We start from the raw sequence: 27,721 nt of genomic DNA, 5'->3' as shown, positions 1-27,721 counted from the left end.
TCATTTTTTTACCTATTTCAATTGACATTAGTTAACGACTACCAAGGGGTGAAAGTAATGTAAAAAAAGATAGGAATAACAAATATAACTTAAGAAAAAATAAATGTAGCAAAGATATTAAGACAATGATAAGTTGTTTATTCACATATTTCAAGTAACAAGGGATTATGGGGAGATAAAAAAAAGGAAAAGAAATATAAGATGTAATTTGAGAAAAAAAATACTAACAAATATAATTTATTCTATTTTTAATAATTTATTGGTTCCATTAGTGATCAACATCTTCTCCGGGGCAGTTTTTATAACACTTTTAGAGAGTGAACCCAGGCGGTTCTTCTTTCTGTGCTCCTCCGACGACAGTGCTGCAAGCCGCGTTTTGCTTTTGTGCGAAACGACAGTGACACATTCATCACTATGCGCATTGTTACCACTGCCAACCTTTTCAAATCACTCCACAACCTCCAGTTCATCAGACTCACCTCTTCTCTCCCCCTTCTACTCAAATGTGAGCCAAACACCTCCTCCTATTTTCCCTTTTTTATTCTTCGATTTCCATTCACGCCTTTATCTTGTAATAATAACAAAAAAAATCAATAAGCGAGTATATTTTTTTTTTCCTTTCAGTTTCAGATAAACATCATGTTGAAACACCACCACACGGCGCCACCTATTCACCGGATAATGAACACGTCGGAAAGTCAACGCTGGCAATGGACCTCGCTTCCCTACTCGAGGAGCCTCCATTGAAACCCAAGCCCAAGAGTAGGATGGAGCAGAAGCGGTTTCTCGAGCTCCGAATCAAAAAGAGGGTAAAAGAGCAACACTTCAATGGCAAGTTCCACGACCTAATGAAAACCGTGATTTCTAATGCAGAAACCCTTCGTGATGCTTACAACTGCATCAGGATAAACGCGAACACACACGACGCGGCTTCGAGCCACGACGGTGCTTCCTTTTTGGATGACCTAGCTGAAGAGCTTGGTAAAAGGGATTTTGACGTGTGTGCCAATACGTCGTCGTTCTCAACGAGGAGAGGTTCCGCGAACAAAGAGGTATTGGTGCTTCCCAATTTGAAGCTGAGGGTTGTACAGGAAGCGATGAGAATAGCCTTGGAGGTTGTTTACAAGCCTTATTTTTCGAAGATCTCGCACGGCTGCCGGAGCGGGAGGGGCCGTGCCGCCGCGTTGAAGTACGTGTGCAAGGGTGTTTTGAGCCCTGATTGGTGGTTTACGATGCTCGTGGTTAAGAAATTGGATGCTGCTGTGTTGGAGAAGATGATTTCTATAATGGAGGATAAGATAGAGGATCCTTGTTTATACGATTTCATTCGGAGCATGTTTGATGCTAGAGTGTTAAATCTTGAGTTTGGGGGTTTCCCTAAGGGGCATGGTCTTCCTCAGGAAGGGGTTTTGTCCCCTATTCTGATGAATATTTATCTTGACCTCTTTGACAGTGAATTTTGTAGGCTTTCGATGAAATATGAAGGAATATGCAATGGTGGAGGGTTAAATGATGGAGATAGGTCTGGCTCCATGTTGCGGGGTTGGTTCAGGAGACAGTTGGATGGCAATGATGTTGTGAAGAGTTCTGGTGTGAAAGTTTACTCTTGTCGCCATATGGATGAGATGTTTTTTGCGGTTTCTGGTTCAAAGGATGCCGCTGTTAGTTTTATGTCTGAGGTCCGGAGTTATTTGAAGAGTTCTTTGCTGTTGGATGTGCGTGATCAACCTGATGTGTTTCCCTGTGAGGGGCCTCATGGTATCCGGTTTTTGGGAACTTTGGTGAAAAGAACTGTTAGGGAGAGTTCTGCTGTAAAAGCTGTTCACAAGTTAAAAGAGAAAGTGGAGCTATTTACTTTGCAAAAGGTGGAGGCTTGGAATTATGGGACGGTTAGAATTGGGAAGAAATGGTTGGGTCATGGTTTGAAGAAAGTTAAGGAATCGGAAATCAAACATTTAGCTGATAGTAGCTCCCTCCTGAACAAGGTTTCCTCTTTCCGCAAGTCTGGAATGGAGACTGACCATTGGTATAAGCACTTATTGAAGATATGGATGCAAGATGTTCAAGCGAAAAATGCCAAGAGTGAAGAAAGTATCTTATCTAAGTGTGTTGCAGAACCGGCTCTTCCACAGGAGCTAAACGATTCCTTTTATGAATTTATAAAGCAGGCAGAGCTGTATATATCTGCCGAGGCAGATTCTATTCTCAAGCTTTTGCCAAATAATAACAGCTCAATAGAACATCCTTTAGCAAAAACTGAAATTATTGCTCCTATCCATGCCATAAAAATGCGTCTCCTGAGATATGGATTGACTACATCTAAGGGATTCCCCCGATCTGCCAATTTACTTATCATGCTAGATACAACTGAAATCATTGACTGGTTTTCAGGGATTTCTTGCCGCTGGCTGAAATGGCATGAAAATTGTGCCAACTTTGATGAGATAAAGCTCTTGATTTCAAATCATGTTAGGAAATCATGCATTCGTACTTTAGCAGCAAAGTATCGGGTACATGAAACTGAGATAGAAAAGCAGTTTGATGTAGAACTTAGCAGGATTCCATCAACACAGGACATTGAGAAGGAGATGACAAATGAAGCATTGGATGCTCAAGCTTTTGATAATGATGAAGCATTAATGTATGGAATTGCTTATAGCGGTTTGTGTTTGTTGTCTCTAGCAAGAATTGTTACCCAGGCAAGACCATGTAATTGCTTTGTAATAGGGTGCTCATCTTCAGCACCTAGAGTCTATACTCTTCATGTAATGGAAAGGCAAAAGTCTCCAAGCTGGAAGACTGGATTTTCAACTTGCATTCACCCAAGCTTAAATAAACGACGAGTAGGGTTGTGTAAGCAGCATTTGAGGGATTTGTATCTTGGCCATATATCACTTCAGTCCATTGATTTCAGAGCATGGAAGTCATAAATTATATTTGAAGCTTTATCAATATGTTTGCATTTTGGTCACTTATTATTTAGTTCATTGATGATGAAGGTACTGTTGAAAATGAGGTGTAAGATGGAATCCAATACTTCCTACTTATCATCAGATTTTCTTAAAGTACAAAGGTGATTCTTGATCCTTTACTTATGAGATTTTTATTTTAATTAATTGTTCTGTATCTATGTATTTTAGAAGGCATCAAAGCATGACAACAACTATCTTGGATTGTTGGTGTCAGCTATATAGAGTTTTTATTGCTGTCCTAATCTAGATTTATTTTTTCTGTAATCTTTCATAAGGGCAAGTGTTTTTCCCGTTGATGATCTTGGTGCATTTTTCAAATTATGGATGCAACACTAGCAGTCAGGGACTCATTTGTTAAGTTGAGGGAATTGCCCAAGAACTAAAGTTATTTATTTGTCCTCCTATGTAAGGTGAGCACTAAGCATCATTTCATCTATTAGTAACCATGCATAAATTGATTTCCCCGCATCAATGCCGCTTCATAGTGATTGGCTAAGATGTTTTAACCGATAGCCATTTGACATCAATGTTCGATACCAAGGCTAAGGGATGGAAAAAGACTAGTTCTTTTGGGGTGAAAATGAAGACTGAGGAATTATGATATTCACTAAAGAGAGATTAGGGATATAGGAGAGAGAATGAATAAGAACAATTTTGTTGATGTTTGATTGATTGATAAACAAAACAAGGCTAGAATTTTTCCTCCAAGGATTTCCCCTTTAACAAAAGGTTTCCTGTTTTACAACTGAGCTATTTCTTGTTTATGCAATACTAACAAATCTGGATTCCCTCTTCTACCCCTCTCCTACTATTTAAAGCTAAACCCCAAATTCCCTACTCTAAACCACTTTAGCTGTGCTTATTGTTGTAAGACTACCCTAACTGATTATTCTCTGTGCCCCATCAAGTTCCTTCTTAAAATCCCTTACGATTTTTTTTTTCCGTTTTCCATGAATAAGGAGTCAAAAACGGTTCAGGGCTCGGTTGTAATTTTATGGACTGACTTTTAAATCCCACTGGCTGAACATTATCTAGCTAAATGCAGCAAGTAATCTTCTTTTTTTTCTTCCATGAATGGTATACTTGTACATTATTTGGTATCCGGTATGGTCTGATTTTTTATTTATTTTTTACATTTCCCACTTATTTGATTTTAAAAACCAGACCATAATAGCTGGTTACCGTGAATCTGATATGTCTTTAGGCCAAACACTCTCCAGCTCTTAGTCACAATTCAAAACCCACAAATTGAACTTTTTCAAGATCTATGAACACAAACTTTTGTCCTAGTTCCAAGTGAAGTTTTTTGCTTTATTATGTAAGAGTTGTAGCAGAATTTTATTTTTTTGTAGCCAATTTACTTTAACATTTAATTCTTTTGCATAGGCATTGAAGGATAATGTAACAAAACAAAAAAAAAATCAAAAACATTTATGCTAGCTTGTAAAACAAAAAAAAAATCAAAAACATTTATGCTAGCTTGTGGAAAACTATAGAGGTTGTGCAGTTTGATTTGGACGGTTGAACTATGGCTTGACAAGTTGCCACTTTCATAATTTTGAAGCTTCTCAAAATACCTACATCAATCTCCAACTCGTTGATGCCCACAGAATAATTTACAGGTTGAACTGGCTTAACCATTTGTTTAGTTATTTTGTAGTGATCTTATCTTCAAAAGTTCAAGAATCTGCAATGTAATTAATCCCAGTCAATGTTAGAGAAGTGTAACAGGTGAATATAATAACATTGACCTCTTCAGTGTTTTAAGATTTTATTTTATCCATCTGCCCTTGTGCATCTTTAATATTTTTACTTAGATGCAAAATATATTAATATTAATTTCTTACATTTCAAAGCATCAAATGTCCAGTAAATATAGAGTATTAATGTTTGCATGTTGGATGAAAAAACAGTTATATGTATTGAATGGTGATTCTTTTGTTGTCTTTACAAACTATCTTATTGAGGTAAAATTTGATGGAGAAGTCTGACAAAAATATTTCCTGTGTATGGCTCACAGTCACAGGTGTCAAGTGAGCATAGATGGAAGAGGAAAAAAAAAGAAGAGAAAAGTGAATGGTGCTAGGTGAGATTGTGGTTTGTGAGGGTCAACATCTATATAAATATCAATCTCATGTTTATTGAGAGTATGGCATTCACACTGCTTACATGTTTAAGGGAAGGAGCTGGACATTTCTACCGGATATAAGCTGCTTTAGATCAAATCAAATTTTTCCCAAAGATCTCTAACCAGCTAGTTAGGGTGAATACAAAAATAGATCTCTTAGAGAAAAGTTTGGTATGTTGTTTTTATTTGAAAAAATAACATTATCATTATTTATTTAAGATTACAACATTTAATTTGGTAATTTTTTTGTTCGGAGGTTTCTTTATATATATATATATATATATATATATATATATATATATATATATATATATATATATATATATATATATATATATAAAGATTGAATATTTAAATCATAAATATTGCTAAGTGCCTTAATTATCTTAATTTGAATATAATGTAACTTTAAATAAAAATATATGTTAATTATGTTGGTCATAATATAGAGCAATATTAACACATATTTTTATTTAAAGTTACATTAATTTGATTCAAAATATATATTGGTCATAATTAATTAATACAATTCTATATTTTTAATAATTAAATTAATTAAAAAAATCAATTGTATTTCAATAGAAAATTAATGATGAGATGTTACTTACATGGCATTTACCATAAGCAAATATATATATATATATATATATATATATATATATATATATATATATTTGTATTTGTATTATGAAATTAAAATAAATCTTGTGATATTTTATTTTAAATTTATTATAAACTTGAATTAAAATATTTATTAGTGTCATTAATTAATTTAAATAAAAATATATAATTTTATTATAAATAAAATGTTAAATTGATTATTGTAATTCTTAAGAGATTTCATAAAATTTAATAAATTGAATACCATATTGTATAAAATCAAAATTCATAATTTTTTTAATTAAATCTATATATATATATATATATATATATATATATATATATATATATTCATTGTAATCACCTTAACTATTATAATTATGCAGTTTTGTGAATATAAAATTTAGCAGCATTTTGATAGGAAAATAATTGATGTGGTGTTAGGCTGTTAGCACCTAACATTTGCCTATATGACAAAAATATTATTTTATAATAATAGAATTGATTAAGCAGTGGATGTTATCTTTAATGTCATTTGGATCAAAAGGATTTACAAATAGTTATTATAAACGTGGTGCAATAGTAGTAGATTAAATTAAAACCTTTTTTAAAAGTTCTAAAAAAAATAAAATGAAAAAATATTCTGCTGTGTCACAACCAATAATATTAATCGAATGGGATATATTTATCTCTAATGTTATTTTGATAATAACAGTGTAATGATTAGTCATTTATTAACTTGAATCCTACGCAAAAATAATTTTTTGTTTTGATCTCCAAGTATGATAATTATTTAATTTTGATTCACCTATTAATAATTAACGAAATTTGTTAACGTGACATAAAAAAAAGAAAAAAAAAAGGACATAACAATATGACATGTACAAAAAAGATTAAAATCTCTCACCCGTTGCTCCAATAACACTAGGTCACTGACTTGGGTTTCTGTAATGCATTTATTAAAGTTTATGACATTTTTTCCCCTTAACTTTCTAGTTTATCAGAGATTTGGTTAGGAGTAAATAAAACTTAATCAATTTTTTTTATCAAAAGATCAAACCGAAATAATACCTAAATAATTTAATCTTATAAAGATTATGATATATATACCTTAGGCCGAAACAATCCAAACAAAAATTACACATACATTAACAATTATGAAATAAAAAATTTAATAATATGAATATAAGTATATTGGATAGAAATATAAATACATTGAATATAATTATAACTATATTAAAAGGTTAATTAATAGTATATGATATAAATATTGATCATTTAACTTGCACATTCTAGTCACAAAAAATTATATTTATTTGATATATACTAATTTATATTTATTAAATTACTAATTTATCTATAAATATACTAATAATAATAATAAAATAATTTATCAATAATATTAATAATAATATATGTTAACCAATATATTTAGCAGTATGTGTTCTTTCATACGTTAATGAAAGTTATAATTTATATAACTCTATTAGTATAATATAATGTTGAGTCTTTCTGTTATATTAATACACTAATAATATTAATAATATTATTATTAATTTATCAATTAAATTATTGATTCTGATAATATATATTATTTTTTATTTAGTAATAGTAAATATATGTATAATTTTAATTCTTTATTAAGGTATACATGCATTGTCACATTTATTTATGTGTTAAAAAATTATATTAGTTTAGCGGTTTACCGTGACTATTGAAGTTAAGGGTGTGTGCTTCAAATCTCACCATTAACATTTCGACAATTTTAGTGGAAGGAGGTAAAAAACAAATTTAATTTTTGTAATAAAAAATTCTAAAAAATATTATTTTTTTTCCAAAAAAAGCATTATCCTTTTTAGTTTTTAAGCTTTGAACTTTTTTCTATCAACTAACAAAAAAGAAAAATGTCCTTATAAATTTTAAATATTCCTTTTTCTTCATAAAATAAAAAATAAATGTTTTCAAAATTTTAATTTTATAAAGATAAAAAATCCTTTCATAAAAAATAGGTATTTTTTAAAATTCTAATTTAAAAATCTAAAATTTTTTAATTAAGAAATTTCAAAAAAGAATTTATTTTTAATATTAAAAATATTTTTTCCCTTAAAAGTATTATCCTTTTTAGTTTTTAAGCTTTGAAATTTTTCTATAAATTAAAAACAATTAAGAAAAATGTCCTATTAAATTCTAAATATTTCCTTTTATTCATAAAATAAAAAGATATATTTTCAAAATTTCCTTTTATAAAGATAAAAAATAATTTCATAAATAATAGGTATTTTTCCAAATTCTAATTTAAAAATCCAATTTTTTTAATTAAATATTAAAAATATTTTTTCCGTAAGAGCATTATCTTTTTTAGTTTTTAAGCTTTGAACCTTTTTCTATAAACTAAAAAACTTAAGAAAAATGCCCTTATAAATTATAAATACTTCCTTCTTTTTCGTAAAATAAAAAATAAATATTTTCAAAATTTTCCTTTTATAAAGGTAAAAAATCATTTCGTAAAAAATAGGTATCTTTTAAAACTCTAATTCAAAAATCTAATTTTTTTAATTAAAAAATCCAAAAAAGAATCTATTTTTAATATTATTTTTTTCCTTGAAAGCATTATCCTTTTTAGTTTTTAAGCTTTGAATTTTTTTCTATAAACTTAAAAAAGTAATAAAATATCCTTATAAATTCGAAATATTTATTTTTCATAAAATAAAATAAAAATATTTTCAAACTTTTCCTTTTATAAAGATAAAAAATCATTTCATAAAAATGTATCTTTTCAAATTCTAATTTAAAAATCTCTTTTCTTAAAAATAAAAAATATAAAAAATATTCTTAACTTTGATTATATGGAAAAAGTAATAATAAGTAAAATTCTAAAAAAAATTGCTTTCTTACTATGATAAAATAAATATTTACAAACTTATGTAATTTTGTGTCATTAACTAGAGGTACTGTTATTTAACGGACATGGTAAGGAAATAATATTTTTTTAATACCTAATCAACTCCCGAATCTTATACCACAAAAAATAATAATAACTAAAATTCTAAAAAAAATATTATTTTCTTATTGTAAAATAAATATTTACAAAATGAAGGCACACTTAGCTAATTTGTTTATTTTTTTTCTGGTAACTGATGGGGCCAAAGCCCAAAGAAAGAAGAAAACTACACAAAAATTGGCCTAGGAGTCTGAACTCCAAAGTCATCAAACAACAACAAAAGTTTTAGAAAACCTGACAACTTGCTCAAATATCAATGCTTCTTCTACATCTCAAAAGCATGATTTGCCAAAGCATCCGCACACTTGTTTGCCTCACATTAAACATGAGTAAAAACAATTGCCCCCAGCCTTCTGATATCATTCACAAGCCTCCAACCTGTTGCACAACCTTGTTTATCTCCAGCCAAGCAATCAGCAACCACTCTTGAATCAACCTGCACTTGGTTTTGCCATGCACAAACCAACATAAACTCCCCACAATTCAGCAATAAAAGTCATTGTACTGCCCACTTTCTTAGCAAAGCTACAGACCCACTTTCCCTTTTCATCTCTCAAGTCTCAACAATCCCCCACAGGTTGCTCCTCTTGACGTCCCTTTAACAGAGCCATCTGCATGTATTCAAAGTCACCCAACCAATACCTTTCGGTTTCCAATTAACCAGAACTTCCACTTTTTGTTAATCAATTGATCAAGTTCTATCTGTTTGGACAAGTCTTTATACATCCTGCAATGATGACTAATAACTTCCCAATGTCTAAAAGGCCTTATAATAAAGGAAACATTATGAACCTGCTGATTCCGCCACAACCAAAGATAGTAAGCAGCTTGCGCCCAAGTTCCCGCCCAGTCCTTTTGCTCCAAGTTCAACTTAACCCAGTCTGGTAAATCTGTTGTATAGAAATTGTTTCTGTTCTGAAACGGCAACAAATGATACCTAACTTGAGCTGCTAGAGGGCAATCCCTCAAGATAGACATGAAGAAAACAAATTGTTTGACATTCTTTGTGTTTTAGTTGGGGGATGACATATCCACCAAAAGAAAAAATTGGGGTATGACATACAAAAAAAGAAGATGAACTTACACCAGATTGGTCAACGTGGGTCTTCATATGGATAATGGATGCATCATGACTTTTTTCTCCTTATTATTCTATGACCACACTTTACTTTCTTCATGTTGTGGGACCTAATTTTGGGTTGTAACTACATTAGTAGCTAATGACATATATGGCATGCTTATGATTAAGTTTACGTCCCCTAATATCTTTCCTTTGATCTATAACAAAAATAACATCAAATTTATTAGATATAAATTGATCCTTACCTTTTTTCTCTCCAAATCTTTTGCATTAGATGTATTGGACTTATTACGCTTGACAGTTAGCCATTCGCCATGCAGATCTCGTTTCACTAAATCTGAATTTTTCATAGATTTGCCATATATATATAGCAACCACATTTAACACAAATGATGTGCAAGCTTATACCAGTGATCATTAAGCCATACATGTCTTCCAAACGACAAGTTGAGCAAGGTCAATTTCGACACATATCCTCGTAAAGCATCATCTTTTCACCCTAATAGTATTGCAATTAACCTTCGATCATAAGGTGACCCACTGTCGCAACAGTTGCTAACAGGAAACTATTGCCATAATACACCAAGTTTAATCTAGAAAAACATACTTAGAATACAGTTGTTCAACTTTCGCACAGGGGATGTCTATTCTAGTTTCCATTTCGTTGTTGCCAAATAGTGTTAAAATATCATCTAAACGCCTATAACAATATTTTAATACGTGTTTGGTTTGATATTGGAAACTTGATTTTGAGTTTAGAATTTATTTTTGAAATATTTTTATATATTTAATTTTACGTTAGAGAAAAATTCAAATTTAATTATGATTAAAACAATTTTGAGTAGCTTTTGAATTAAATTCAAAATTTTATAAGAAATTTTGTTCTTAACTTGATTTTATAATAAAATATTTAAATATAAACTACATCCCTATAAAATCAATTTTATCAATGTTAATTCAAACAAATATTTATCTTACCTCCAATAAGTCCATCTTTGGTATGTACCAATATTCTTTGCCAAAAGTCTAACATTAGAATCCTGTCACGGGTAGCATAAACGCGTTCACCCAAATAAACCTTTGGTAGCTAACAATTGCCATTTTTTTATTCTACGTGAACCAAATTTTAGTTTATAGCTGTTTAGGCTAATAACGTGTGGCGGTGTAGATGCTCCATTATGGTTACAGAGAAAGTAAAACCTTCTATCACCATTTTTGTTCTCTAAAATATATAGATTTTAATCTATTCATGTCACAAATGTACCAGATACCTATCCTTTTGTGGAAAGATTTTTTACTGCACCGAAAGGTCATCTGCTTATAATTTTTTGCTAAAGTCTCGGGTGCGTGAGTGTCTAAAAGAGCGAAAGAAAATACTTGCAAAAGGATATTTCAATGCTCAAGTGAAACAGTTTTCTTACCTAGAAGGTTCACTCCTTTTTATATTGACCTTACTAGGGTTGAGGTCTATGGGTCTGCCTGCACGTTTAGATTACCAGTTGTGCAATACACCTCCTAATCATGCTTAGATATCTTTAATCAAGTAATTACCCTTCAGTGATTTCATTGGTGATAATCACGACCGAATGGTACTCATTGTCTGCATATGTTAAGGGTCGAGACGTATCGTACAAAATATATTCACACATGTTGAAGAAGGTACTCGATTTGGATGTGTCAGGTGTCCCCTCAGCTTAACGAGTACTTCATTTGGTATAAAATCATTTATCTATATATTTACTTACATATATTTTAATAAAACTAAAAATAATAGTTAAAAATTTACAAATTATAAATTTAATACTCGTTAATTGGACATATTATTACTCTAAAAATATATAGAAATAAAAGTAAAATATTGAAGTTGAAACTAGAGGCTGTGTATGGTTGTTGGGCTCATATGGTTATGGTGAGAAACAAGAATTTTTTTTTATCATTTGGGGCTAGTTTTTTTTTTTTTTTTAAAATATCAAATAAGGACACTTTTCAATTAATTGTCATTTATTTTTATAACTTACCGAGAAATAATTAAAAATTATTATTATTTGATAATTAATTTTTTTTACCTCAAATGGTAAAAAAAAAAAAAAAAGCCGAGAAACAAAGCCCATGTGATGTTCGTGCACGGTGAATGGTATGATCTCATATCTCACTTAGACAGTTATACTAGAGAGTTCTATTTCCATAATTGAATTGCGAATTATCCAAAGAATCTTTATAAATAGGGAACTATTCTTTTGATTCCAAGTAATCCATCGGTCTTTCACGTCAACTTTCGTTTTTCTCCCTCTCAGGTACTCTCGTCTCTTTAAACCTCTCGTTTTCATTCTAGGGCTTTGAATTTTAATTGTGTTGATCTCTTTTAGTGTTATGCTTGCTCGTTTTTCAATCGTGTGTGTTCTTTGCTTCGTTTCACCAATCTTTGTGTTCAATTCAGCTCATTATGATGCTGTTTGGTGGATTGATTCTGTATTTGAAATTCGGTGTATGCAGATTAACCTTTTTGTTCTTCTTTTCTGCGGCGTTTCTAGGGATTATGACGAATTCGCTAGTATTTGCATTTGAAAAATAATGACTAATGTTATTATATCCTCTGGCAACGTACGTTTGCATCAAGAATTGAATAAAAATATAGGATCATTAGGCTTCCTAAGGAGGATTTATTGTTAAAAAAACTTGTATTGAATTATTGATTGTTAGTTGAATGGTTTATTGCGATTTAATTACCTTCATCCTGTATTAACAGTGAAAATTGCATCTAAAGAGACAGAATGCAAGGACCTGGGGGTGGCAGGGATCCTTTCTTCGATTTTGGTGGTTTTGGAGGCTTTGGTTCCTTTGGACCTCCCAGGAGTTTAATCTCAAGCTTTTTTGGGGGTAGGGACCCATTTAGTGACCCTTTCTTCGCCCAACCTTTTGGAGGGATGTTTGAGTCTAGTCCCTTTGGTGGTCCTACTGGATTTCCTTTCCCCACTGGTATGAATCCATCTGGGTTCCTTGAGCATCCAGCCCCGGGTTTGGATCCATCTGGGTTCCTTGAGCATCCGGGTATGCATCCATCTGGGTTCCTTGCACGGCAAAATCCTGAGCCTAGTAGACAAAGGAGGGGACCAATCATTCAGGAATTGGACTCTGATGAAGAAAATGATGACACCGCGGAGAAGAAAGAAAATCCGAGAAAGCATGGTAGGTCAGATGGTGAACCCTCTGTTGAACATCCAGATGATGAAATTGAAGGTAACGAGTGTTTTGTTTTCAGCAGTAGGTGCTTTTGCTCTCTCACAAAAGGGGCAGGTTGGTTTTTGCTTAGGCTGATTTCAACCCCCCCCCCCCCCCCCCCCCCTTTTGGTTAATGTTGCAGGGAAGAAGATCAGACAGGCTGGAAATGAGAGCAGAATCAATATAATTGGGCCTCAGCCTCAATCTCACAGTTTCTGCTTCCAGAGCTCAACCGTCAGCTATGGTGGCCCAAATGGATTGTATTATACTTCCTCAAGGACAAGGAGGAGTGGAAGTGACGGAGTAAGCATTTGGATTGTTGTTTAAAAACCTAGACCAAATCCAAGATTTGCATAATATTATTTTTGTGATGCCATCTTTGTTGTGTTAGGTGACATTTGAAGAGAGGAAGGAGGCTGATAGTTCCACAATGCAAGCTTCTCACCTAATTTCTAGAGGCATTCATGGGAAGGTATTCATATACTATTCTCTTTGGTTGCTATGTTAGATTCAGTTGGTTTGGTTTTGGAATAACTTTTGCTGTCAAATTTTTAATGGTTTAACTTCTAACAGGTCTCTTATTTTATTTTACTTGTATATGATATTTTATAGGGACATTCACTCTCAAGAAATCTGAATTCAGATGGTAGGGTGGATACTAGGCAGACGCTGCTCAATATTAATGAAGGTATGTCATGAATCTTATATTCACGATTCTTATGGTGTGATATGACCATAGTAGTCAATGGTGCGTTATAGCACCACTATAGCAGTGTTGCCGAGGGTCGCAGCTGCTCCATGGATGCCTGGTGCATTACATCTTGCTGTCGCGCTGGGAATGGCGTGAATCCTTGCTGTTATTGTGGCCATCACGACTGCCATTGCATCAGAGACAAAAACCCCTATTTAGTTTATATGTAGTAGTTTCTTAGTTGTGGAATTTGTGGTCATCCTGCTATTTGCTATCCCACTGTAGTGGTTGATAAATGATAACTATGGATATGGCATCTACTTTCACAATTCCATATCCTTGTATGTTAGCATTCCTGAAGGTTTTGGGTTGTGATTTTGTAGATGAGCTTGCTGGCTTTGAAGAACAATGGAAGGAAAAGGGTCAAAAGTATTTGCCTGGATGGACTGCGAGTGTTGGTGAGTGATTATCCTTTCTGCTACTTGGGGATGTGGATAATTAATCTCATTCTCTAGAAGATATCTCTTCAATTTATTAGAGAATATTGACTATTTTATGTTTACATATCTGTACCAAAAGTTTCCAAACGATATTGGTTTATCTACGTATTTGCTAAATTTTGTAATATATTCATTGGTTATAAATGTTAATTTACTTTAATAATTAAAATTCAAGGAAATAATAAAATTTACTGCAGAACTAGGTTATCAATAAGTGCGCTATAGTGGTTGATTGGCCAGTGGCTGCTGTTTGCACACTGTAACGTCACTGTTTAGTGTCACGGCCATGGCGGCCCATGGAGCACAATTTGGCTGTGACAGTGAAGTCTTCCTAAACTTTTGAAAATGCCCTTAAACCTTTGGTTTTAAGTTTTAACATTACAGGAGTGTTTTAGGTATTTGCACCCGTTTTGTTTTTAGAAACTACATGGTCATCTTATTCATGGGCACTTTCATAGCACCACTGTTTGTGTTTTCTTTTTCCAGTCCTTTTTTCTCCAATCTCTTTTTCATTTCTTTCAACTTGCACATTCTTCCCCACATCTCTGAAATAATTTTTAACTTGAACACACGAAAGTGTATGCCCACTTCTAGTGTGTATTAAGATAAATGGCTTTCACATATGTGCTTGCACTATATGGCTGTAGAGTGAATATTTCTTTCTTCAGAGCTGCAATAGTCTATTTGTCATTTTTTTTTAATGTGCTCTTTGGTGTTTCAGAAGCTAGCGGTAGTAATGGACAAGCTGAGCAGGCCAGGAGTGGAGGTTGGGCACTCCCTTCTTCGGAGTATAGTCATACCGTGGGAACAATATCTGAAGCTAGAGATGAAGTTGGTTCTTCTCGCTCACAGGAGAGGGTACTTAGGACAAATTCAAGTGGTAGGAATGCATACCGTCCAGGAGTAGGGCGTCGCCGACACTAAGGCCCTGATGTTTCTGAAATACCCGACTCCCAATTAACCATCCATCCACACATTATATTGGCGGTGGTTTGCTTCTTTGAAAAGACTGAACAATATTTGTGTGTAAAACGGTTGACCGAACTGGATCGAAATGAACTGATCCAAAAAAAAATCAAACTGTTTTGGGAAAAATTAAACCGAACTATTTTTCAAAAAACAGTTCTGTTCGAATCAAATCATATAATTCGATTCGGTTTGATTTTTTGAAGAAGACATTTTTTGCCCATTTCTACCCGTGAGTTGGCTAAGTGGACTTATTTAAATTAATTTTGAACGAGTAATTTTGTTTTTGGGTGGAACACGGAAGAGCTACCTACGGTTAGGTGGCGCGCTGACTTATGATTTGCAGAAAACCGGTTGGGCAATGTGGTGTGTGTTGGGAGATGGATTCTACAAATCAATCTAATAATTAAACTAATAGATTAGTTAATGGATCACCATTTCTTATTGGGTAATGAATCATCCAATATAATGTGTAAGTTCATAGAGTTCAAAATCCATTTTTAACTTTTTAGGCATAGGTCTTTTTATGATTTGGGTCTTGGATTTTAGTGTTGAGATAAAATTTGCATAAATATTAAATTTATTTTACAATTTTTTTACTAAAATGTGTATGATATTTGTTTATAAAATAACTAATAAGTTAGACTTACTTATTAAATGATTTATGAATGGATAGATTTATGTTAGCTCCGAATAATGATTAATTGAGCCGTTAGTGATTTATCTGCATTAAAACTTAGCAAAATGATACTGTTTTTTTTTTTTTTTTTTTACTTCTTTGGAGATTGACCAAGTGCAAGATTGTTTACCCAAAAGGCCAAAATTTTCACCTTATTTATAATTAAGTATGTAATTTTTTGTTGTAATTAGCCAAAAAGATCTGAAAACATAATTCAATGTTTTTCTTGTATTTTTTTTATTTCCCTTCTTCTAGCGTGACGTGAAAATTTATTTATAATAAATTTTTAGATAAGCATATAAACCTACCTCTTGGCTTAAACTTATATTTAGTCAGTCAGCTAAAGTCTTTAAACAGGCTAACTAATATACATTTAAAATAAAAGGTTAATAATTGATTGTCTATTTTTATTTTGGTTTGATCTTCTAATTTCTTTAGTTGTATTAGGATTCTTTTTTTTTTCAATTGATTCTTTTATTAAAAATTGTCACAGTTGATACAAAAATGTCATAATTGATTAAAAACTAAATTGAAACAAAAGAATAATAGAGGAAGTGACATCAACTCCAGATGAGAGTAGATTGGTTTCTTAAAGAAATTTAAAAAACTTGTCCAATTTATAGCATGTTTTGAAATTAAATGAGAGACTTGTTTGACATTATAAGTCATGTCTCTACAAAAAGCTGCTACTTGTTTCTGTAATTTTTCACTGATTTTACAATTTTTTGGATTAATAAGGTGTTTTCAAACACATGTTTTAATTTTTTTCAAACCAATTGAATGAGTAAAATGTCAATTTTAAGCTATTTTTTTATATACATCATAGGTATTTTTATGTGAAAACGATTATGTCTGAATAAAATAACATTATTATGAGTGACAAAGTTTTTTTTTTTTTTGAATATTTAATGTATATTCAAGATTTGAATATGAGAATTCTGATTGAATTAGAATAATTTCATACTAATTGATCCGTGTGCTCGATTACTAGTTTTATATTTTATTTTAGTTGAAGAATCCATATTTAACTCCAAATATATTCTAAAATTCATCTAAATCATAACTTTAATTATTAGAATCATAATTTAACACATTAAATAAACTAAGATGTAGTAGAGTGAGACCCCATACAAAGTTCTAATAAAATAAATTGTATTAACTTCTAAATAATGTGTGCTTGATCTAGATACAAATTTATATCATCAAAATTTCTTCAACAAATGGGTTCAATATACATAGAATATATATCATTGAGGAGAAATAAAAAAATTTAAGTGATTAAATTTTAAACAGATTAATTTTATAATTAGCTCAAAAGAACAAATCTCGTAGGAATGCTTCGAAGTTCTACAAAAGAGCATAAGACCCTAATTACAATGTTTAAAAAAAAATTAATTAAAAAAATGCATGTATACACTCTGAAAGTATAGGCACATTCATATTTACAATTGTAACATCCATATGAAATGAAATAAAAAAAAATACACGATAAAAATAAAATAAAAATTAAAGTTAGAGGAATAAAACATTTAATTTAATTTTAAAAATATTACAATAAAATATTGTACAAAAGCAATAATAAGATTTTTTTAATAATAATTGTATTTATTTAAAATTTGTCAAACTTATTTTTTTAAATAACTTAAAGTCTTATATTTTATAATTGAATAAATTTTTAAAAAAATATATTAGTTTAACTTATTTAATAAATAAAGGAGCCCAATTTTGGAATTGTTTAACTTAATTGAGCAACAATGAGACATCCTAATTTTGTAAAGACATAATTATGTTTTTTATTCATAATAAATATTTGATTTTTACTTTGTTTTATAATAAATTATTATTTTGTGTTGAGTTTTTAATAAAATAATAATTTTATTTCTAGTTCTTAGTCTTTAATAAATTAATGATTTTTTTATGTTTTTTGATAAATTTTTTCATGTGTAATTAATTGAGACTAAAATAAAATTTATTAATTTATCTGGAGTCAAACATAAAATTCACAATTTACAAATGAATAAAATAAAATATGGATGATAAAAACAAAATTGTTTTACGGAAGACTCAATAAAAATAAAAATTTATCAAGGAACAAACGTAAAAATTAAGTATTTATTAAACAATAAAAACATATTTAAAGTCTTCTGTAAAACAAATATTTTTTCTGTTCTTAATTATGAGATGCTTTTAAAAATTATTTGTCTCTTTTTATAACACAAATTTTTAATTTTTAAATACATTAATTATTTTTTCTCTTGAATATTTTTACTTAATTATTATTTCTCAAAATACTAATGAGAACAAATAAATAAATAAATGATCATTTTTAAATAACAGTATAAATAATTATCATATATAATGTGATTAATTAAATTAATCACTTTTCAAGTAACTTCAATTAGTTGACAAATTCTTCTATTTAGGAATTGGGGGAGTAAAATGAAAAAACGAAACCGCCACGCCACCACCACGGTGCAAGTTGAAGACGAACCACAATCTGGGAAAAGGCAAGACAAAAAAAGTGCGCAGGGTTAAGGTTGTGGTTTATAGTTTAGTTTATCTATGGCTAGCGGCACCACAAGAATGCTAGTGAAGGAGATGTTGCAACTCTCTTCTTCCACACTTCACTTCTCTTCTTCTGCGCTTCGCGGCCTCTCTCCTCCTCTGCCCTTCTCAATTCAATTGCGACGCTCGCGAGGGCGCCCTGCAATTCGATGTGCTTCCTCTTCCTCAGACTCAGATGCTTCCAACAAAGTCTCGTCTCGTCTGTCGCAGGTTCAGCATCTTCTTCAGCAGGCCGAACACCGCGCTCTCTCCGCCGACCAGGGCCCACCTCCTAAAATCACCTTAGGTTCCCCCCCTTTTTTTTTTATCGGCAAATATTAGTTGTTAGTTAGTTTGTTCTTAGTTTTTATTAGCGGAGGATTTGAACCCGCAACCTCTTCTCCTCCCTTCTCCCTCCACCACGAAGCCAACCTTATATCCCTTGTCACCATTTTTCAAATAATAACCAAAATATTAAAAAGAAAAGAGAAATGTAATTGCTTTTTTTTTTTTTTTGGTTTGGTTTCAGATCATGTTACGGTGAGCTTTGCCAGAAGTGGAGGACCCGGGGGTCAGAATGTCAATAAAGGTTCGTTCATTGTTTTGTTTCATTTCACTTTATGCCATGCTGAGGAGGCTCATTAGTTCTGTTTGTTTGTGCTGATTGGACAGTGAACACCAAGGTGGACATGCGCTTCAATGTTAAAAATGCATATTGGTTGAGTGACAGGATCAGAGACAAGATTTTGCAAACGGTATGTCACAACTCACCCCACTAATCTTCTCTGCCGTAAAATCATGTCATTAACTGTTTACATAAGCCTTAAATGTTATATGAAGCAGTGCACATTTTGCACCTGTATATCTTAATCTCAACCGTTGTTGGTTTATTCTTGGTTTGAATGATCATCTACTTACTTACGTCTACCTTATGTTTTATTGATATTTGATTTTGTTGCTGCTGAGCAGGAGAAAAACCGAATTAACAAGGATGGGGAGCTTGTGATTTCTTCAACCAAGACTAGAACGCAGAAGTTTGTGTCTCCCCTTTTGTACTATTTGTTTTCTCTTCCCTTGTATGTTGCAAGATTGGTTGGCCTTATTCTACCTTCCTTTTTTCTTTTTCTCTCAGGGGTAACATTGAGGATGCTTTGGCAAAGCTTCAGGTAACACTGGAAAAGTTAGTATATAATTTTTTTTATTGAAATTTTTCAAAAGAATGTGTTTAGCATTAGGTGTTATTGTAAAAAAATATATCTCCTAAAAGCTTATACTCTTTGGTGGAGAACCAGGAATGATTTTTTTCTTCTTCTTTAGGTTCTTGACAGTTATCATTGCTTGGTACATTTGGAAATTATTATATTTCTATCTCTTTTCTTCTTACCGGAAACAGTGAAAAGAAAGTGATACTTTTGTGATTATTAGTGAAAGTAAAATATGGAAATAGAAAATTTTCCTTAAACCAGATAGACCTTTATTTTATTTTAAGAAAAGATGTTGGCACCTTAAAGTGGACTTTTCTAATATATAAGACTATTTGCCTAGTAACATCAGTTACAGAGAAGACAGACTTTTACTTTCTGGTAGCTCTGAATTTGGTTACTTCTTATTCTTCTCTGGTTTTGGGGTTTGGAGGTGTTCACTTGTGAAAAATGTGAGGTTTGTAATAATCCAATCTCTTACATATAAACAAACCAGTGGAAGAATGCAGCTTAGGATAGTGACTTGGCGGTAGACATACCTCTCCCCTCATTTCTGTATTCTTGTATTGTATTCAGACATTATAAGTCAAATTTGAAGATTTCTGTTGCTGGCTATTTTTTTTATTCTCTTATGAGTTGGAATAACATTTTAATGGGAAACGGAACATTTCTGGGAGGAGTTGGTACAGTAGTTCCTTATTGTTTTTTCCACTACTCATTGATTGTTTTTTTCTTCATCATTGAGTTGGTTGATTTCCATGTCCACATTTTGGAACGTTCACTCTCAACATAGGTCATTTGTGCCAAAATGCCCATAGTAGCATTCCTGTTTTTAGACCCTATTGGAGCATAGGACAGCGACTTTACTCTGCTTCTGCATATGTGATTATTCTCTTCTTCTGTGTTTGATGAAGGCTCTGCATTTGAAGGAGGTGGCCACAGGAGATAGAGATTGATTGGGTTATTTTTTTAAAAAACATAACCTCTCTGCTGCATTGCGAAAGCAAAATGCACAACATCACTTGAAGGCAGTGTTCATATAATGGACCCAGGCCTATTTAGTTAGTGCAATCACAATAACTATTTTGCTTTATATGTTGTTAGTTTTGACATGTTAGTGTAGTAGAACTTAATGCCTAGCACTTGGCAATCTAATGCTAAGAGGATTTTTATCTGAAATAGCAAATCAAATACCCCTCTGTTCCACATACCTAGAAAAGTCTTGTACCACATACCAAATTGACTGCAAACCATGTCTATCACTGGTCCATGGTACTTGTTCGGATCCAGATAAGGACTAATGGGAAGGGAAATGTATTAGTTTTATTGCAATATATACCAAATATTTTATATGGAACAACCATGTATGCCAGTGATTCCCTTAAAAAATATTGGTTAGGGTCATCTATGATATGATGTGTTTATTTGGATGTTAGATTTAAGTTATCTAATCTTCCTTCTTCCCCCTTTTCAACAACATAAATTGAGTTCATTTACCTCTTTTCTTGTTTCTAAAAACTGGCTTTTACTTAGCAATGGTGCTTTTCTGTTTATTTAATGGCAAAAAATAGGAAATCATTGATGCGGCATCTTATGTTCCGCCGCCTCCCTCAGAAGAGCAAAAGAAGAAAATTGCGAAGATGTAAGAGCACTTCTCTTTTTATGTTTTCTAATACTTCAGGTTAAATACAATTTCTTATTTTGGGTACCATTTTGCTTGTGGCTTCTATTACACTAGAATGGTGAAGGGCATGTAACTGACAGCTGTTAATTAAATTTGCACTTTTGAAGGGCTGCCATAGGAGAACAGAAACGCCTCAAAAGCAAGAAGGTGCTTTCAGATAAGAAGGCGTTTAGGAGAAGTAAAAATAGCTGGGACTAATATGGTGTTGTCCAGAATCTTGAAACTGTTTTATCATTTTTGTAAGTTCACCATTCAACATTATTGGTTACTTGAGATTCACTCATCAAACATTCTAGGTAAATAACCAAATTCGTCCATGAAAGTGTGAGGCACTAATAAATTGGTCTCCGAAAGATGAAAAATTCAAATTTAGTCCCTGAATGTGTAAAAAATGCAACAAATTAGTCGTGCAGTTTGCAGATAATTTAATGATAAATTGATCCTTAAACTTTAGAACTTAAAAATACAATTTCTTATCAAATTAATCATTGAACATTTCAACTTAGCGACAAAATAATTTCACAAATTTAACAGCAAGACTAATTTGTCATATTTTTAGTATATTCTGGGATTAAATTTATATTTTTCATCTTTCAGGAATCAATTTATCACCGTATCACACTTTTGGGAACAAATTTGACTATTTATCCAACTTTCTATTGTCAATATCATTCTGCCTGTATTCTCGATTGATGTCTTCTCTGAATCTTTGAGCTGCAGGACGCAGAAGCACAGTCCTCTTATACTACCATATTGGATACACACACATTAGATGAATGGTTGAATATAACCGTGAATTCAAGTAGCATAGCCCAACAAGCAATCATCCCGCTGGAAGGACCTCAATGGTGGTTTGTGACAACCTATTGTTAGTTAGCCAATTGTGATGTAGCTAGGATCTAAACGAATACAATATTTTCAAATAGAAATATCGTATATTGGTTGAATCTGTATTGTTTTCTGTGTCAGCCTTTTGCCCTTTTAATGCGCCTTTGGCACGTGTCCAGATTGATGGATCTATACAAACATTGAAAGTCAACAACCTTGGGAACGTGCTTCACGTAAAAACACGTCAATACATAATGCCGCTGTAATTGCGACCAATTTTGTCATTTAGATAGCTGGGAAGGTTGGTTCCTTAGTAGGTTCGTATATTGTTACATTTCCGTGATAGACTTTTTATTTTATCCTAGTAGGTAGAAGAACGGTTCCACTTGTATTACACGCAATTTGCTAAAAATTGAAAATGGGATGCATTGCTCTTAAACAAATACACGATAAATATCATGTCATTTTCTTATTGCTTTTTAAGTTTTAACCATAACTCATGGTGGTCCTATAAACTATAAGATTCGGGATGTCGTGACTAAAATGTGTTTTCGTGCTCTAGGGGCTAGGCCCTAGGTCATATATGATAGCAAATTGGATTTTCTTTTGCAGTAGCACAAAAAACGAAAGCATGAAAGTTTAAAAATATGAAGAAAAAAATTAACTAAATAACAGAGAGAGATGCAGAGGATGGAGAGGGATGTGCGGTAAATGATTCAAATATATGTGGGATGTTATCGGGGTGCTGTGAATGATTCAAAGATAGATGGGGTGTTGTCCTTTCCCTTTCCAATTTCTGAGCTGGTAAATTTATACTAATTCTTACTAAATAGATAAAGAAAATATTGAATGTTTTTAAAGTTTTAATACATTAAATTTATTTATTTTTCATTTAATAATTTTTACAAAGAAAAACATGTTTTTAGTTTTTATAATACGATTAAGTGTGTGTTTTTTCGTTGAGTAAACTTTAAATTACGTTCAAAGAGAAGTATTAATTTATTGTTTCTCACAAAATAATGCATTGGAACGTGTGTCAACATGATGAAATATATGAATTTTGTCCTTTCCAACATTAAAAAGCAAGATAAAACTATATTTTTCTCAACGTTTGAGGGTTAAATTCGTTATAAAAATATAAGGAAATTGAACACATTTGATTGAAATTACATAAACTAAAAATAACTATTTTATTAAAGTATTATACAAATTTATGAGAGAATTTGTAAAAAAATAAAAGTAGTTGGCTTAAGAAAATGGACAATCTACAAATATGGGTGAAGATCAGATCAGAGTAAGGTGATATATCTATATTATAACGAATCATAAAACAAATAGGATGGTCTGTGGCATACACAATTCATGCTGTATTGTATCAGCGTATTTACACAAGAAAGAGCAAAATTGAATACTAGTTACGGACATGAGAAAGCCTAGGCAACTATACTTAACTTTTGTCCCAATCTGTCCCTAATAGAAGTGCTGCTAAAACTAAAAACGTACGTAACCCTAGTGAGACAAAGAACATGTTAAAAATCTGGTACAAAATAATTATGAGACAAAACTCATTCGGCCAAAGAATCAGAACATTTGTTTTAGTTTTTATTCGTTGAAGCTGCATTGAAAATGCACCTCATAACTGCAAATGAAATATGCACAAATTCATCGTCTAATAACGTGCACCTCCCCTGATTGTTGGTCAACATGCTTGAACCATCTCTTAGCAGCGGAGCCCCCCCCAATGGCCGACACGTGTGCTATGTCAAGCCCCTTCCCCACAGGAAGAAACACCGAACGAACCACACGACGCGACCCTGACCCTTCTTCGAGCACGCTCCGCCATCTGAAACCCGAAGAAGAAGCAATATTGGTGGCGGAGTTCACGTTCTTGCATATAAGAACCGCGCCTTTGTTACTCAGCTTCGCCAGCCTCAGCACTCTGGAGAAGTTTCCGCGCGTGGAATCCACCACCATGAAGTCTATCCCGCCGCCCAACCCCTCCATCACCTCCTCCGCCTCCCCCACCACGATCTCCGGCGACATCCCCGCCTCCCCCATTCTCTCCGCGTACTCCGCCCTCGACCTCTCGTCGGGCACCACGCACACGTGCCTCCCGCACGTGTGAGTTCTCGCCACGGCTAAACCCACGCTCGTCGCTATCACTCCCCCCTCCGACCACGTCTCCACGATTAGCTGCGCGTTCCACCCCGCCGCCATCGCCGACACCAGCTCCGCCACCCCGGATTCCCGGAAAATCCGACACTGCAAAGAAAACAATAAAACACGATTAACAAAAATTAACAATTAATATTTATCGATATTAAAAAATAATCAATTTTTTAGAATTTAGATTTGGTCTAACTAAATCTCACAAAACATGCTTGCAGGTAAAATAAAGATCGTCCTTCATTTAATTTATATACACGATTATATTACTGGTAAATAATGCAGTAGAAACAGACCAAACAAACACAAAAAAGGTGCTTACACGCTTTAAGATTGACGAGACATAAAGGAAGAAAGTAGAGGTTCCAAATTAAATAATATTTCTAACAAAATTAACGAAAGTAACATTTGCCTGTTAAAAATAATGCTTACAGATTGAACTGTTTCGATGTATGCTTTGGATGCTGTCTCTGGGGACCAAACTAGTTTCATTTTCCTCCGATTGGTTTCTCTGTCTGAGATTGTGAATTACTGAATATGGGAGGAATTGGGTCACGAGGGATTAATATATTGGCTATGGCGAGATAGAGAGAGAGAGAGAGAGTAGGACCGTTGACATTTATTCCGCGCAAATCTGACGTGGTTGTTAGATTCGGATAACTCCGGGTTTTTCTGTTTGTTTTTCTTCACAAGTGTTATTCTTGTCTCTCTGACTCACGATTAACAATGCTTTCCCTGTCGTGTCTTACGTGTACTGTGCAAACAGAATTTAGTTGCACATTCATAACGGAAGATTGGAAAAGTTAGTATGGTAAGTTTTGTTGTATTCAGCAAATAAAAAGTGGTAATTTTTGCTGGACGAGTGTACTTATATATAAAGAAATAAAATGTGAGATAAAATAAATAGTTTGTTCTTTATATACCAATTTTACACTATTAATTGTCTATCAATAAAAAAATACTATTAGTATAACTTTTGAGACAATTGTTATAAATATTAATGCATTAATTACACTAATTTATGATAGAGTGTATATATTATTTACTTTAAAATAAATGATGTAATGAAGAGAGAGAAAATATATATTGTAAGAATTTGTTAAAAGAATATAAAGAAATACAAATGAAATTATGTACCAGTAGTATATATATGTTGTTAATCAAGAATCCGATTTGGTGCATTTATGCATTCATAAATCAATATCATTAGATGAATATTGAACAATTTAAATTTTGAATGTATATTTTAAAGTGTAATTTTCAAGATAAAATATTATCTATTTGATCTTTATCCAATAACTATTATTACCATGACTGTAAATGTGTGAAATTCGAAGCACTGAAAATATCTTACTGTCCCACAAATCATCCCCTTATTTTTTTAAGGAAAGTACTTAAAATTTTAAAATATTATATATATTTACTTTTTTCCCAATATTTTATAGGTAATAAGATAATGAAGTAGGAGGATGGAGCAACATGATTTACAATTATTTCCATTGCTATAAGTTTTCTCTCTAAGATTTGAGGACGAGAGCATATGTGTTTAATTTGTCTAACATTTACGTCATACCTTATAATCCACACAAAACATAGAGGTTAGACAAATTAAAATACACACAAATGTTCTGGTTCGGCAATTTCAAACCCTAAAAAATCCTATACTGTAACAATAATTATTCATTATATTCGTGAGTCGTGACTGAATGCAGAGAATCCAGGTTTTTGTTAACCATCAGATGCGAAAGTTGAATTTCTGCTTACTTTTGTTTCCTGTTCTTGCTGCCCTTGGTTTTGGTTTCAATCCTAGTGCCACTGCCCACTTGCTTGGCCAATGACTCTTGTGAGTTACCAAAATTATCATAGGCATATAGCTAGGCCAACGCCACTGAAAGTAACATCTATAAAACCATATGGGCATGGCCGTGTGAGCAGGTGTTGGCTTCCAATGCCATAACAGAAAAAAAAAAAAAAGAGAGAGAGAGATGCTATTTTACAATAATTTCCAAATTATTAAATATTATCTATATTTAATAAAACCTTTCATAATTCTAATTTATTAAATGTGTATTTTTATTTACTCTATGAACATATTTCAGATAGAGTCTTTTCCGTCCACGGAAGTATCAAAGACAACTTACAAGTATTTTGTTTTCTATATTGAATAAATAAAAGTATCTCAATAAATGGTTTACAAATTACAACTTACAAGTGTTTTCTTAATAAATCTGTAACTATTATTACGAGGAATTTTTATTAAATAGAACAATAAAAAAGTTCTGAAAAAAGAAAATATCATAAATAGTAAATCATTATTTAAGTTTTATGTACCATGTCTTTAAACCTTAAAAAATATCACGCACTAAATTTATTCATAACTAGTCTTAGAATACTGATAAGAAAAACTTTTGCGCGCTTGTCGGAAAGGAATTCCTTGTCAGTAATGAAGTTGGGAAAACGACTGCAACTACTCATATTCTACGTTTGTTTAAAATTAAAATATACAATATAGTACAAAAGACAGAAACAATACATGGAGGATAGATGATATCGTCAAATGAATGACTTATATTCGTTGGTGTGCATTCTTAGAGAATAAGAATTCAGGGTATTAGATTACTTCCAGAAGCATATTACATGTATTTTGTCTCTTAGGGGTTTCAAGGTCACCGCGTCCATAACGATATATTTTATATGAAGAGGATCATCTGATCTGAGTATGAGTCCCATTCAAAACCACATTTTCTAAGTTATGCTGACCAGGGACTGATATGTTCGAATACTTACCCAAAAAACCTGATTTCATTTTAAAATTTGCACAAATATTCTCATAAAAAAAGAAGAAAAAAAAATCATTATACGCTAATAATATAAATTTTACACTCTCTTTCAATTATATTTTATTATTTATAATAAGTTTATTAATTTTTATAAAATTATCTTAAAAATTATTTTAATAATGATTTATAATTAAATAATAAAATAAAATTATTTTATATCATGACTGTATCATTATTAAACTAAAAAAAAAAGTTGCTGCTTAGCTTGGATGCTACGCTTAATTACAGTAACTCCACATCATAAATCACATTCCATCTGTTGATTAACGTCTCCCAGTTAGGTTTTGATTCTTATTCTCCCATCGCCCATTTTGCCCTGTCCAACGTATCTGTATCACTTGGGGTGCGCATGCGCAATTTTTTTTAACATGTTAAGCTTATAACCATATGCTATGATATTTCAATTAATAAACGTAACGATGTACTATAGTCAAATAATTGATTTTGTGGGAATACAAATAATGGGTTAGCATTACAGGATTTAAAATATGGTGGCCCGCGATCCGATTATGACCCTCCAAAGTTATAATCAGCTCCAACAATTCACTGGTTCCATTTTAATTAGTATATAATATATAATAACGTATATTCCTCGTGGATTCAAAATTGACACTTACCCT

At 32.1% G+C, this 27,721-nt stretch overlaps 4 protein-coding genes across 14 annotated transcripts; 3 read left to right on the top strand and 1 right to left on the bottom strand.

The window, feature by feature from the left end:
• The first annotated feature begins 270 nt into the window (after positions 1–270).
• Positions 271–5,341, top strand: LOC114394148 (nuclear intron maturase 4, mitochondrial). Of its 7 annotated transcripts, none has more exons than XM_028355761.1 (5): positions 271–505; positions 625–3,073; positions 3,248–3,382; positions 4,633–4,703; positions 4,993–5,341. In XM_028355761.1, exons 1-2 carry the CDS (start codon positions 415–417, stop codon positions 2,928–2,930), a joined length of 2,397 nt encoding a protein of 798 aa, XP_028211562.1. In that variant the 5' UTR covers positions 271–414; the 3' UTR covers positions 2,931–3,073; positions 3,248–3,382; positions 4,633–4,703; positions 4,993–5,341. The 7 variants fall into 7 exon arrangements, with proteins under 7 accessions (XP_028211562.1, XP_028211561.1, XP_028211560.1 ...); XM_028355760.1 differs by having other exon boundaries at positions 4,622–4,703; XM_028355759.1 differs by having other exon boundaries at positions 4,359–4,703.
• Positions 5,342–11,924: 6,583 nt separating this feature from the next.
• Positions 11,925–15,381, top strand: LOC114394070. 3 transcript variants are annotated; one of them, XM_028355627.1, is made up of 7 exons: positions 11,925–12,076; positions 12,529–13,019; positions 13,144–13,304; positions 13,393–13,473; positions 13,614–13,689; positions 14,076–14,150; positions 14,914–15,381. In XM_028355627.1, exons 2-7 carry the CDS (start codon positions 12,554–12,556, stop codon positions 15,114–15,116), a joined length of 1,062 nt encoding a protein of 353 aa, XP_028211428.1. In that variant the 5' UTR covers positions 11,925–12,076; positions 12,529–12,553; the 3' UTR covers positions 15,117–15,381. The 3 variants fall into 3 exon arrangements, with proteins under 3 accessions (XP_028211428.1, XP_028211431.1, XP_028211430.1); XM_028355630.1 differs by having other exon boundaries at positions 11,954–12,076; positions 12,553–13,019; XM_028355629.1 differs by having other exon boundaries at positions 11,954–12,076; positions 12,547–13,019.
• Positions 15,382–18,269: 2,888 nt separating this feature from the next.
• Positions 18,270–22,538, top strand: LOC114392248 (peptidyl-tRNA hydrolase ICT1, mitochondrial-like). Of its 3 annotated transcripts, none has more exons than XM_028353300.1 (8): positions 18,272–18,688; positions 18,911–18,970; positions 19,054–19,136; positions 19,351–19,415; positions 19,514–19,547; positions 21,155–21,225; positions 21,375–21,506; positions 21,865–21,978. In XM_028353300.1, the coding sequence occupies exons 1-7, from the start codon at positions 18,400–18,402 to the stop codon at positions 21,463–21,465; spliced, it is 693 nt and encodes a 230-aa protein (XP_028209101.1). In that variant the 5' UTR covers positions 18,272–18,399; the 3' UTR covers positions 21,466–21,506; positions 21,865–21,978. The 3 variants fall into 3 exon arrangements, with proteins under 3 accessions (XP_028209102.1, XP_028209101.1, XP_028209100.1); XM_028353299.1 differs by lacking the exon at positions 21,865–21,978 and adding an exon at positions 21,988–22,538 and having other exon boundaries at positions 18,273–18,688; XM_028353301.1 differs by lacking the exon at positions 21,865–21,978 and having other exon boundaries at positions 18,270–18,688; positions 19,514–19,561; positions 21,375–21,446.
• An 846-nt stretch (positions 22,539–23,384) lies between these two features.
• Positions 23,385–24,849, bottom strand: LOC114392615. Its single transcript, XM_028353815.1, has 2 exons — positions 24,694–24,849; positions 23,385–24,357 (listed from the first exon to the last, which is right to left on the bottom strand). The coding sequence occupies exons 1-2, from the start codon at positions 24,751–24,753 to the stop codon at positions 23,758–23,760; spliced, it is 660 nt and encodes a 219-aa protein (XP_028209616.1). The 5' UTR covers positions 24,754–24,849; the 3' UTR covers positions 23,385–23,757.
• Between the last annotated feature and the right edge of the window lie 2,872 nt (positions 24,850–27,721).

The sequence above is a fragment of the Glycine soja genome, chromosome 17 (assembly GCF_004193775.1).
Source record: "Glycine soja cultivar W05 chromosome 17, ASM419377v2, whole genome shotgun sequence".
NCBI lineage: Eukaryota > Viridiplantae > Streptophyta > Magnoliopsida > Fabales > Fabaceae > Glycine > Glycine soja.
Note: the sequence above shows the minus strand (reverse complement) of the source record. Positions and strands in the feature narration are given on the sequence as shown.